Raw genomic sequence first — 14026 nt, forward strand, 5'->3', positions numbered from 1 at the left:
GGATTCAAGAGTGGCCACGATTAACGCGGTGCTGTCCTTCGTGTCCTCCCTAGCAGAATCAGGGGTTCATGTTCTGTCATGCAGAACTTACCTTTCAGCGGTTTCTGCTTATCTTTCTACAGACCAGTGCTCTTATTCTCTGAGTAACCCAGTGGTTAAGAGGCATTTTGCAGGGTTGACGCACCTCTACCCTCCGGTTTGTAGTCCGCATCCGCCGTGGGACCTAAATGTAGTCCTGACGGCGCTGTGTCATAAACCCTTGGCTACGGTGGACCTCAAGTACTTGTCTTGGAAAGTGTCCTTTTTGGTCGCCGTTACGTCCGCAAGGAGAGTGAGTGAGCTCCAGGCATTGTCGGTGGAGCATCCTTTCTTGGTCTTTTACAAGGTCAAGGTAGTCCTTCGGACAAACCCGGCCTTTCTACCGAAGGTAGTGACCGAATTCCATCTAAATCAGTCGATCTCCCTACCGGTCTTTTTACCGAACCCTGCCTCTGAGGCTGAGAGGCTTCTTGATGTCCGAAGAGCTCTTAAGTTCTACCTGGACAGGACTTCCGAGCTTAGGAGTTCTCAACTTTTTGTGACCTTCGGTAACCCTCAGGGTAGGCAGGCGTCTAAGGCAACTATTTATAGGTGGATCGCCCCCTGCATCACAGAGTCTTTTACCGTCCAAGGGCTGAAACGTCCTAAGGGTATTCATGCACACCTGGTGCGGGGTAAGGCAGTCGCGGTTGCTTTTCAGAAATATGCCCTCTGGGAGTCCATTGCTAGGGCAGCTACTTGGGCCTCCCCTTCTGCTTTCTGTAAGCATTATTGTCTCAACATACGCTCAAGAGCTGACGCTCAGTTTGGTCAGGCTGTACTGAAGAACCTTTTTCAGTAAGGATTATTTCCATCCACCCATAGTTCCTGTAAGGAGTGCTTGGGAATCTCCCTTAAGTATGGAGGAAAGGGGAAGGGACGTAGGAGTATTACTAGGTTACTCACCGTAGTGACCACCTTACTCCTAGTCCATAGTCCCCTTTCCTCCATACGCCCGCCGTCCCCTCTAATAAGGTTCCTCTGTTATTGCTAATGGGTCTTTGACCCGGCGATAGAAAAGGAATGAGGGGCGATGCGCGGGGCAGAGCCAAGGGGGGCTGGGTTACGGCCGCGTGCCGGGGCCCGCGCAAGAAAGAGAGGAAGGACACATTTTTGGAAAAATTTCGATGCTTTTTACAAAGTGCTCAGGTCCCGTCCCACAGGACGGAGAGATGTCCCATAAGTATGGAGGAAAGGGGACTATGGACTAGGAGTAAGGTGGTCACTACGGTGAGTAACCTGGTAAGTCTCATCCCTCATCAAGTTGGCAGGCAGGCATGGCTCCTTAGAAGATAGAGGTTACCCCTTCTTCCCCTTTTGTATTCCCTGCATTCACTTGTACGCAGCCTACTATTACTAGCATTTCTGTCGCATGGTTTGTCACCCCTTGATTGTCGTCCTGGTTAACCAAGAACAGTGTTTCTGGTGAAACCCCATACTTGCCCAAGCACATCTAGAACCAATCACACAACCATCTGCTGACACATTCCATTACCGTGAAATCAATGTACTAGGAACTACCCTCATTGACAATTGCTCTGCCTCAGCGGATTTTACTTCCATTCTTTCTGGTCAAAATTAGTTTAATCCACTAATTGTTACACAAACTCTCTTGTAACTTTCTATTTGTTTGGTTCTTCTTTTATACTCTCATCTTTTTTGTTTTCATCTCAGACCATGGTCTAGTTCACTCCGGAAGATGACACAATTTGCCTTTTTGGACAAGCCCCTGCACTGTAAAACCACTATGGCAGCTTTTTACATAACATATGAAAGGGCAAGGCTGACAGGTTCTTTGCTCTGTATGCCACCATTGTTGCCACAACAGATTGCCCCTATTCTTTTGATCAGTTGAATTTCAGCATGACATATTTGGCATGGTCTAAAATGTTTGCTCTTGGTTTCCTGATAAGATTTTAACTTAGCGATTGTTCACACAGCCCAAAACCATATACTTTAATTTGCTCCCATTAACTTGGAATTTCTTCATAGAGTGATGTAGTCCAGAAATGCTAACTTTTCTCTAGAAAGTTTATTTTAGTTCTTGCAAGACACACTGTGTCATCCACCTATACCAAGATCAGCGTGGTTATTCATTTTAGGAATAACCAGATCTGATGCCATCCACTGTTCTGTTTCTTTAAAAAAAGATTGAACAGAGGTTGCCTAGGAAACACCTGTTTTCTCCATGGTCGGGGCGCCACATAAGCAGCACAACTCCCCTGTGTCCCATCTTCAACCTCCTACCTTCAATCAATCCAATACTCCCAACAAATCAATACTTAGAGTAACAACTCCCTTTATGTCAAATGCACAGCTTGGTGGTGAGTTTAAACCAGTGATATAACCAGCAAATTCTACACATTTGCTTAAAAATATGCAAGACGGAAATGAGAGCTACTTTTTAACTCCTTAAAAATCCCTTTAGTCCCAACTTCCTAAAATAGTGAATAAAATATTCTTACTTCATACTCTGATAGGTAGCATTACTTGCAGTTGATGCAAAAAATGCTGTTGTCTTTCCCTTTCCTTTCTAAAGCAGATGTGAGTCTTGTTCCCTGTATATACATTTATCAAAAGTACAATATTGGTGGATTCATACATTGAGCTAAAATGTATTGTTCTAAGAGTCTCTTCCCTTCAAACGCACTTTTAAATCTACAAAATTAAGCAAATGTTTCTCTTCTTTAATGTTGCACACTTGGAAAAGGAGTTAAAACCCTGCTCCTGTCTGACCATGCCCTGAAAAAAAACATCCTGCATAGCTAGGAAGGAATTTGAATCCCTACATCCACAAATTATATTCAGTAATCTTTTTTCTTTTGTATTATCGCGTTAAGATTTGTATCAGATGCCGAAATTACAATTATGACAAAAATGATCAGAAGGTATGCATTACGGGGCAGCAACTTGGTCTTTGTATCTTCGTTTTTATGTTCTAAAATGTAATTCGCTGCACTCTTGGAATGCCCCTACTTAACAACTTTTGGATAGTGGTTTGAATTGCGTGTTCTATATTTTTGCAAAGTTTTTCAGGTAATTCAATATTGTTACCTTTGTTAAAGGTAGCATAATAATAATTCAACTTAATCCGAGACATACTCTTACGTCCCGTTTACTCCATACTTCATGGGCGTCCCTTCCAAGGGACGGGCGAAGGAACCCTTGTCACCAGAAAAAAACCTTCTTCCCCTTTAAATTTAGAGGCGCGGAGGCGTGCGGCCCAGGGAGCATGTGCTGCCCTGACTCCGCCCTCCAGTGCCACACCTCACTCCCCTTTTCCGCGTCGACGGGAACGTGCCGAATTCATCAGCGCTCCTGGGTTTCGCTTCGGCCATGTAATTCCACCCGTGGATACGTCGTCTTTGTCTTTTTTTGTCTTTCTTATTATTTAGGTACTCGGTCCTCAGGCGTGACGCTCCTCTCCGGCGCATGTCGACTTCCACAGGGTTCAGCAGGTGTCCATCCTGCAACAGGCTCTTCCCAACTTCAGACCCGCACGCACGCCCTCAGCCTAGGTAGCCTTGGCCCAGACCACGGTTGGCAAGCTTGTACAGTGTGTAGTGCTGTTATTGAAATCGCTGAAGAACAGACTAGCCAGGTGGATGGAGCTCTTCCAGAAGTCTCCTCCAGAGGACCTCAAGAACTTCGTGAAACACCGGGCCAGGTCTAAGATATGGCCGCTATTTTCCATCGCACCCCGCAGAGGAGACTCCTTCCCAAGGACTCTCCCGCACGGGAGGGACCGTTCAGGTCGTTGTACCAGCATGTGCACCGAGGCCGCTGCAACTACCGTTCTTTTGGGCCGAGGGATCTTTGGATCCTCCCAGTGGCAGTGTTGAGGGAACGGAAGGTTCTTGTATTGGATTGTCATCCGAGGGGCTCCGCCCTTGTACCGGCAATATAGCCGAGGGGCTATGCCCTAGTACCGATAATACGTCTGAGGGGGCACCCAAACGCAGCTCTACCGACCCCCCGGTTCGAGGGTGTCGCACCTACCGGGTCTAGTCCCGAGGAGCAGGGTAGGCCTTTTGATCCACACACAAGAATCTTGGAGGAGGCTGGGCCCAGCGAGCCGAGCAACACGTGGCAGGCAGCTCGGCAAGATAGCTGCCGTGCCAGACAGAGCCACCCGTCCAGCGTCATTCCAGGAGTTTTGCGAAGAACGAGTGTCAATGTGGGACTGGCCTCAACCAGGTACGTGGCCTACAGCCTATCCTTATGCGCAGGGCAGTTTCCCACTGCGTCCATGCGGGCAGGGTATGCAGCGGCTCCAGGAGCTCCCAGCTACCCCATCAGTACCCGCTACCCCCTCTCCGCTCAGTGAAGAGGGGTTCTTCGAGAGGTTCCTCGGGCTCATGAAGTCACCTCGGATGGGGGTTATCCTCAAGGACGCCATCCGGGAGGTCCTCCCGACGATGCTACCGGCACCAAAAGCTCCTCCGCCCGCGGCGCAACCGCTACCTCTGACTCCCCAGCCGATTCCTCAGGCGGTTCCTTACCAGCCTCCGCCTTCTCACCCTCTGGCCGCGGTCACTGTACCCCAGCCTCCGGCTCCAGCTACTCCTCCACAGGATCCTCCTGATCCACAGGATACGGATGAGAAGGATCCGGGCACGCCATCCTCAGCCAGGGCCTTCCACGAATGGCGGAGTACCTGGGCCTACCCCAACCCGAGGTTGAACAGCCAGCAGAGGGGGTTCTGGCTGAAGTCCTCATGCGACGCCCCTCTGCAAAAACGGGAATTCCGCTGCAAACCGATGTAGTCTCCCTGGCCAAGAAAGGTTGGCTCAAGCCCCACTCGGTCCAGCCAGTCAATCGACACCTGGACGCCAAGTACAGGCAGATGGAGGGGTGTACACTCTTGCTATCAGCCCATCCTCAGCCACACTCCTCGGTGAGCGTTGCGGCATCACTATACTCCAAGTCTCAGTCGTCGTCAACCTCCACAGCAGTGACGCTACTAGGAGGAGAAGATCTTGGAGGTGCGCGAGAAGAAGCTGTATTCCAATGCGTCCCTGCATCTTCGTCAGGCCAACGCCGATGCCATGCTGGCTGCCGCTAACCGAAGGTTATGGTAGGAAATTGCGGACTTCCTCCCGGAACTCCCTACACAGAGCCAATCCTGTATTAAGGCGGGACTGGCTGAGGCCAAGCTGGTGGCACAGGACCTCATGGAATCCACTGTGGCCCATATTGACACCACTGGCCGTGCCATCTGTATCGCCATGGACATGAGAAGGACAACCTGGCTCCAGGCGACGAAATTCAACCTGGACATCCAGGAACGCATATTAGATCTACCGTTCGAGGGGGTGGGGGTGTTGACCTCTTCCACTCCACCACGGACGAAGAGCTGGACAAGAAGAAAAACAGCTCACAAGTGCCAAGTCTTTAGCCATCTTGACAAAGACCGCGCCCAAGTCATACACCCAGTCACAGAAGGGCTCCGACAGGGGATGTACATATGGAGGGTTTCCCTGTTTCCAGGAAAAGAGATCCAGGCAGCCGGACTGATCGCCGTCTCAGAACTGGCACAAGCAACAAAAAGGGATGGGGGGAGTAAGGGCTTTTTCCAGTCCCCCTCCTCCGCGACAACCTGTGAGGGAAAGAAGGCATGACACGCCCCTTCGGGTCCACGTGTCTCCAGTGGGAGGCAGGCTTGCTTTCCATGCACATTTCTGGTGCCAGAATTTAACGGACCCCTGGATCCTCTCCGTAGTATCCAAGGGGTACCGCCTACCCATCACAGCCTCTCCTCCCGCCTCCCCTCCACTCCCTCAAGTTGGGACAGCAACTCTTCTGGTGGAGATCCAGTCACTCGTAGAGAGCCAGGCAGTGGAGGAAGTCCCAGCCTCCCAGCGAGGCTTGGGCTTTTACTGCAGGATTTTCACCATTCAGAAGTACCACCAGGTAGGCCTGAGAGTTGTGCTGGACCTTTCCACCCTCAACCTCTCCTTACCCCTACAAAAATTCAAGATGGCTACGCTAGCTTTTATAGCGGAGACATTGTGCAAGGGAGACTGGATGTGTTCACTGGATATAAAGGACGCGTACCTACACGTCCCGATTTGGCAGCCCCATCGTTCTTTCCTACGGTTCAGGGTCATGGGCTACCATTTTCAATACAAGGTCTTTCCTTTTGGCCTCAACTCAGCCCCCAGGGTATTTACTATGCTAATCAGTGCGGTGGCTGCCCTCCTAAAAGCACAGGGCCTCCACCTGTACCCATACCTCGACGACTGGCTCGTCAGGGTTACATCCCCGGAAGCGTTTCACCACTCTTCCCCTGTCCTTATGAACACACTGCACGATCTGGGCTTCTCGCTCTATCTCAAGAAGTCACAGCTGCAGCCCACGCAAACTCTGATATTCTTGGCCTCATCTGGGACACGGGCTCCGAGAAGGTATTTCCGTCAGAGGACAAGATCTCGGCCATCAGGAGGGCCACCACCCACTTCCTCAGCATGGAGGTGACCTCTGCTTGGTGGTACCAGCATCTCCTGGGTCTCTTGGCAGTGGTCCTATTAGCTGTTCCACACATGAGATTGAGGAGGATTCAGCTGCACTTCGCTGCCTCATGGAACCAGGAGCGGGGCTCCTACTCCGAGATGATCAATGTTCCTCAATCTCTCCACTCGGACCTAACATGGTGGTCCAGGGACTGCAACCTATGGACAGGCAAGCCCTTTCGGCCGCCCACCCCGCAGGCCACCATCACCACAGGCTCCTCGCTTGAGGGCTGGGGAACCACCCTGGCGGATCTCTCGGTCCACGGCACCTGGACTCGACAGGAGCAGGGATACCACATCAATTGGTTTAGAGCTGAATTCCATCTGGCTAGCACTTGGAGCATTCCTACCACTTCTCCAGGGCAAGGTTGTCCTCGTCCAGACAGATCACTCGACCAGCATGTACTACGTCAACAAGCAGAGAGGCACCAGATCTCCTCCTCTGTGCAGACTGGCAATCGGCATGTGGGAGTGGGCCCTGGAAAATGACAATTATCTCACAGCAGTCCACTTCAGAGGAATCCAACCTGGAGGCGGACAGGCTCAGCAGTTTGGGAGCGGACAATTAAGACTGGCAGCTAAACGACCCCGTTACTCAGGAGATCTTCAGCATGTCGGGGTACTCTCCAGGTGGATCTCTTTGCCACCTGGCACAACAAGAAGTGCCCTCAGTTCACCTCCTGGCAGGGACAGGGTCCTGGCTCCCTGGGCATTTCGGCTTCAGTGGAACGGCATGAAGGCTTACGCCTTTCCGCCCACTCCTCTGGTTCAGAGTGTTTTGCAAGATCAAGGAGTTTCGCCAACTCAACATCATTCTAATGGCTCCATGGTGGTCTGCCAGGCCATGGTTTTCGGAGCTGCTGAGCCTCTTGATGCTGCCCCAGATTCATCTCCCGACAGGCCCAGCACATCTTCTGGCACAGCATGGGGGCAGGGGCATGCATCCGACGCCTCAGTAGGTAACGTTGCGGCACCTCAGCCTTTCAAAGGCTAATCTGGAAATCCTACAAGGCGCAAGGAGCAAGGCTACCAGGGGCCAGTATAAAAGTAAATGGACCAGGCTCTGCCACTGGGCAGACTCCAAGGAAATCGACCCCCTGGCATGTGCTTTGGACGACGTGCTCTCCTTCTCGGCGCACCTCGCCCACTCTGGTGTGTAGATGGACACCTGCCGTACATACCTCCCAGCCATCGGGGCTCACAGGAACTCGGAGGAGGGGAGCTTCTCCAATCCTATCGTCAAAAAACACTTGACGGGGCTCGCAAGGCTCTACATGCCCATCAAGAGGACGCACCCCGTGTGGGACATCAGGCTGGTCACCATCAAGACGGCTTTACTGGTAGGCCTCACCTCGGCTTGTAGAGTCAGCGAAATCCAGACGCTGGTCGCCTCCGAACCATATACTACCTTTCACAGGGACAAAATAGTCCAGCATACACCCATCCATTTGAACAAGAAAATAGTCCTTCTACGTTCTTTGCCGATCCTAAGGATGAAACACAGAGAGTGCTACACTGCCTGGATGTCATTCGTGCCCTGAAATTCTACTTGAGCAGGACCAAGGGCTTCCGCAAATCAGACGCCCTGTTTGTAACTTACGGAGGCTCAGGACCAGGCTATCGGGCCTTTAGGCCTCCATATCCCAATGGATGGTCTCGGCCATTAAAGAAGCGTACGAGGGCCAGCACACGCCTCTTCTGGCCAACATGCACGCCCATGCCGTCTGGGCCAAGGCAGTGGCCATCGCATTCCAGCGCTGTCCCTTGGCAGGTCATAAGCAGGGCAGCGGCTTTCGTGCAGGCGGTTCTCGGGAACCTATTTGATTAAGGAGGGTCTCCTCTCCACATTGGGGCTACATTCATTTATCGCCCATGCAGTATGGAGGAAAGGAGACGGGAGATAAGAGTAATTAAAAGTTACTCACTGTAGTGACTAATGTACTTAGTCCTTAGTCCCCTTTCCTCCATACGTCCCACCATCTTCCCCCCTAATACTGGTGTCATTAGGCAATGGTAAATCTATTGTCGACGCGTCAATGGGGACTGAGGTGTGGTGCCGGAGGGCCGAGTCAGCACAGCGCATGTTCCCAGGGCTGCACCCCTGCGCGCCTCCACATTTAAAGGGGAAGAAGGTTTTTTTCTGGTGAAAAAGGTTCTGTCTCGCGTTCCTTGGAAGGGACGCCCATGTTGTATGAAGGTAATGGGACTAAGTACGTTGTCACTACGGTGAGTAACTTATAATTTATCCTTGCAAGATGTTGCGTACAACATCCTGACAGAAGTTAACATTGGTGCACCATTGGTCGAACTTGGAATTTCTGTTTCTGTTAAATAGATCGAATTGGCTTAGATTAAGTGAAAAATATGTTCATTAGATTAAGATTCTAGATTTTCAGTGTTATTGAAGTGTATCAATAGGTAATCATTCTAATTCATCCATGTCCCTTTTTAGTCATTGTTAGCATCACATGTCCTTTAGCAAATACCACCCATTTTAGGATTCTAGCATTGGAAAAAACAGGATTTTCAAGATTACTTTTTCATGAAAGACTCATTAAAAATACTAATTTGTGTTCCTCTATATTGCTTCATGCAGATTCTTCATGCTTCTAAATGCTGTAACAGTAACTGCTATTAGTATTAGTCCAATCGTACTGTTTTGTCCTTGGATTGTGTCAGCCCGGTAGCAGGGATTCAAACTTGTGTAGTGTTGGGAAAGGGGGGGACTGTCTTCCCACACCCCCAAGAGGTTCAGGATAAGGTAGAGGCTGTGAAATATAATCTGAGACCAGAGGGCAGTGGGGTGCTTTTAAAGTCCTCTACACAATCACATTATTGCATGCATTGGAGTTGTAGTGCATATGCAGCAACAAGCGCCATCTTAGATATTAGCAGCCCTATCGAAACACCAGGCACAAATGTGGCGCAGTAGCCAGCATCACAGGTCTAGTCCATGAACAAGAGGAAAGGAATAGGTTGTATCCCGGACACTGATGAGAAAGGCCAGAGACACAAGATCCATAAATCCTTCATTGTCCTAAAAGTTGCCAGCCTTTGTGCTCTTGGAAGAATGCACCCTGCAAGGCCATGGGAGTAGAGAGGAGCGTCTTTGTATGATACAATCCCATGAGAAAGAAGGCCCGGGCCTCCGACCCCCACCAGTCCCAACTCTTAAATTGTAGCTCTCAAATGCCCTAGCCATAAGACCTCTGAATTCCAAGGTACCAGCCAGCCCCAGACAACTGTCCATAAAGTTGTAAGATCCCTGATAGATCAAGAAAGATCAGAAAACAGGGCTTTCTTGCCTTCACTTCTGGGTCAAATGCTTTGTGCTGCGAGGTGCAGGGAGGGATACAATTATAGGCCAGAACAAGGGTGGCAGACCTTGGAGAGATGGCAGCCTGTCTGGGATTGAGTGAATTTCGAGAGATAGTATGACCTCGGCTTTTCCCCTGGGCACCTGTCTGCCTGTACCAGGTGCACTGCTACATAGATAGAGCTGTATTGTTTATTTTGTACATAATTGCCAATCAAACCGCCCTCCCACCCCCACTTACCTTCTGCCTGCCGTGTCCCCGGTGGGGGACTATGGACACCTCCAGAGCTGTGTGGAGACTCGAAGCAGGGACATCCCCGCTCCGAGCCTCGACATGGCTCTGAAGGCTTCCAACGTACCCCGCCGGGGACTCGGGTACGTTTGTGTTCTTTCTTTCTTTCTTTCTTTCTTTCTCCCAACCCCACTTACCTTCTTTGTTGTCTTTCGGGAACAGACACGCTGGGAACTGTTCCCAGCGTGACCGTCGCCATGGAAATGGAAAACTGACTCCGTTTTTCATTTCCCGGCTGCCATTTTCTTGGTTGTTTTTCTTTTTTCCTGCTTTTAGTAGCCCGGTCTCGCAGATCTTGGTGGCCAGGGTACTAATAGCTATATGCCCCTTACGGCGGGGGCATTACCGACTCTGATAATACCCCAGGGCCTTCGTTAAGACTCTCGCTCGGGCCTAGAACTATGGGCCCAGAACTATGGGCCTCGGGGCATTACCAGAGTCGGTAATGCCTCCGCCGCGCGGGGCATATTGCTTAAATAGATGACATAAACAAAACAAGCATACTAGAACAGGTCACACGCCCAACCCGCAAGTGCAGAAATACAACGGCTAAGACTCCTCCACTCCTTTCCTCCCTATCAGCCAGTTGTATAAAATAAAGTAGTTTGACCCAACTGCTAATGGATTCATTTAAACCATGTGTCAAATGCAGGTGGAAGTGATGCAATCTGCAAATTCATGAACAAAAGAACCCCTTCATATGCATTCACGCAAGTCAATAAGAGGATGGATGTCTCCTCGTAGTTTTGGCTTTTGCAGTTGTATTTGGCATGAAATTTTCTTGCCCCTTATTAAGAACAGACGCAGCGCAAATAATATGAAAGATGAAAAGCTTGTCGTCATGAGACTATTATTACATGAGTTGTTAGCTTCTGCTGGCTGAATAAATGCTTACTATAAATTATGTACTCCCTAATAATCTTTTTACTACAGGGCCAAAAAGGACACTACCACTCCTAACTAGTATACAGATATACATGATATGAAAAGATGTGTGGATGGGGCATATAGTAATTGAGAACTATGATTTGCAGTAAGAAGAAAATATTGTGCTGTGCCAAAACCCAGCAGAAATATACCATTCATGCCCATGCAAGTAGGGCATCAACATTGATGTGAACATGCTAGTCATACATTATGTAAGGAAGATCTGATAGAACAAAGGCTCTGCACACATTTCTGGGTCAGAAACATTTGAGCAACATTCATGTTTTATCATTTACCTCGGGGCAGCTGAAGGCTCTGCTCGATGCTTGTCTGCACGTGTTGCACTAAAGTCTCATGCATACCTGAAACCCTCTAGCCAAGTGAGACTCCATTTGTGAACTGGAAGCATTCCACTCACATCCATATGCAGGTTTATGGGTTGATTGTTGTAGATTGCTTCTCCTGCTGCCATTGCCCAGCAATTTTACAAACTTGCTATGCAGCCTTGAAATCTTGGCTCCTCTTATTCCAGTTCCAACCCAACTGGGAGGCACCATATTCTGCAGTGAGAGGGAGGTAAAGAGAGAGAAGAGAGCAAGGACGAGCAAGTAAGGGAGGCAGAGAGGGACAAAGAGATATATGGAGGGTGGGGGGGATAAAGCAATACCAAGGGACCAAGGGAGGGGCGGGGGGTGAGAAGCACTAGGAAGGGAGTAAGACAGTGTGCTAGGAAGAAGCACTAGGATGAGAGACTGGGTTGAGAAAGACGGAATAAGATGAAGGAATACAGGGGCAAATGGACTAGGACAAGGAAGTGCAAGAGGGCAGGGTGTAAAAGGACCAGGATGGGTTAAGAGGAATGGTAAAAGGGGTTGTGGCATGTTAGAGGGAGTAAGACCAAGAAGCAGGATTCGTCAGGGAAGAGTGACTAGGATGAAGTTGAGGACAAGGTTGGGGAAGAGGGTATATGACTATGAAGGTTAAGAGGGACTAAGGTGAGGTAGGGGAAAATAGGACTAAGACATGGGAGAGGGACTAGACCGAGTATGACGATGAGTGAGGGGAACGAGGACAAGCATGAGAGGCGAGACAGTGAACCTGGGACTAATACAAAGGGCAAGGAAGGAGGACTGGGATTAGGATGTGGGATTAGTTGGCAGGAGAAAGGACTAGGACATGAAAGATGGGCGAGGAAACGAAACATCCTAAAATGAGAAATGGCCCCAGGGAAGATGGACAAGAAAGATATAAAGGAACTAGGGCAAAGAGGATGAGGGACTGGGACGATAGTGGGGCTATGATGAGGAATAGGATGTTGAAGAGAGCGAGGAACTAGGACTAGTAAGAGGGAGTAGGTGGTGGAAGGTGGTCTAAGATGAGGAACTACGACAAGGAAGAAGAGTGAGGAAGCTAGTGGGACTAGGATATTACATGTTGCCTTAAATAGTTATTATAAGATTTCCAAATGCAAATCAAATGTACCATCTGATAATGTGGACTCTTGGAGACAAACACTGCGTTTATAGATTCCCGTAAAATGTTTACGCAGCTTCAATTTTTTTGTGCATATTTTCCTGCAGCAGCAGTTCTAAGTTTATTTCATATTTATTTACTGCCTGCAGATTTTCTGACAAACCGCAACATGTAACAGAAATGGTTTTATATTTTCTCCTTGAATATTTTTATTATTTGTGTCCCTAAAGTGTAGTGCTTTAAGTTATAATTGATGCTCTCTTTCAAAGTCAATTTGACATTTTGCCAAAAATATATATTGCATTGTTTGACACTATTTGATGTTGCAGTCTTTAGTGTTCATTTTGGAGTATTTACCTACCTTCATTTTTGTTTTTTTCCAGGTTGGAGCTACCAGGTTGAAGAGAGGATGGTTACAAAACCTAAAACAAAGTCGTATGGAGCAAACTTTTCCTGGAATAAAAGAACAAGAGTGTCCACAAAATAAATTGGCAGAAGCTATCTCTAGGGCTGCCTGTGAATAAAGTCAGCTGTGTCCTATTTATAGACCTTGTATAATACAGCTCTTAATCTCCTAATAAATATGACCTTTAAACTACAAATGCATCCTGTGAAGTCTATTTAAAATGTTTTTGAAGTTGCGGATTGAACCTATGACGCCTTCCCTATATATAGAGGAGATCTGGGGTGTTCATACCTCTAGGAAATCGCCGTGCTTTGCACCCCATAAGCGGAATGTTTGAAATCATCTGTAACATGAACGATTGTAAAACCCTGGCACTTTTTCCAGATCTTGTTCAGGGGAACACTTGTGATTATTATGAAGAAAATACGCAACAATTAAATCTGGTGGCCTAGTGCAAATAAAAGCTCAACATTTAAGCTGCTTTTTTGCAGAGAATTGTACCCAGGCATTTGTGATCTCAAATAACAGCTTACTGAAAGTGTGAATGGGCGCAGAGTTCTACTGTGTGGTCTTGCTGAAACCGAATTGGAGGCGGTCCAATGAACGTGAATCAAAAATACTTCAACAATGAATGTTCGTTAAGCCTGCGTTGACGCTGCTTTAAGGTGTAGCTTGCGTTTCTGCAGACAAGCTCAATAGCATTAGATCGGTACTAATTGTATAATTTATGCCACGCCTCTGAGTTTTAATTACAAAAATGCGAGTGTATTTTCCCACAGTAAAGCATTCTCATGCCATTGGTATGCTGCATACCACAGCGAATCATCGTTAATTCCAAAAAAGCCTATCCCAGGTTCAGTCATTGTTGCATCACTTGTTGGCAATAGAAAAGGAGTTCAAGGTAAAATTGTGCCTATTTTTATAAGCAGACACTGGAAGCATGCTGGCACAGTGGCATGCATTTTTTCTTTAGTGTTCGTATGTTTAAAAGAGGATGGCAAGTGTTGCATTATCCTTGACTT

General features: G+C 48.5%; 1 protein-coding gene across 1 annotated transcript in view; it reads left to right on the top strand.

Annotated features, from left to right (window-relative positions):
* NDUFS4 (NADH:ubiquinone oxidoreductase subunit S4) overlaps positions 1 to 13200 on the top strand; it is an 807100-nt gene extending 793900 nt beyond the window's left edge. The window contains exon 5 of the mRNA XM_069627264.1: positions 12982 to 13200. Coding sequence (XP_069483365.1) covers positions 12982 to 13085 — 104 coding nt within the window. The 3' untranslated portion in view covers positions 13086 to 13200. The remainder of the gene's footprint in view (positions 1 to 12981) is intronic.
* The last annotated feature ends 826 nt before the right edge of the window (positions 13201 to 14026 follow it).

The sequence above is a fragment of the Ambystoma mexicanum genome, chromosome 6p, assembly GCF_040938575.1.
Source record: "Ambystoma mexicanum isolate Mex_15411 chromosome 6p, UKY_AmexF1_1, whole genome shotgun sequence".
In the NCBI taxonomy this organism is placed as follows: Eukaryota; Metazoa; Chordata; class Amphibia; order Caudata; family Ambystomatidae; genus Ambystoma; species Ambystoma mexicanum.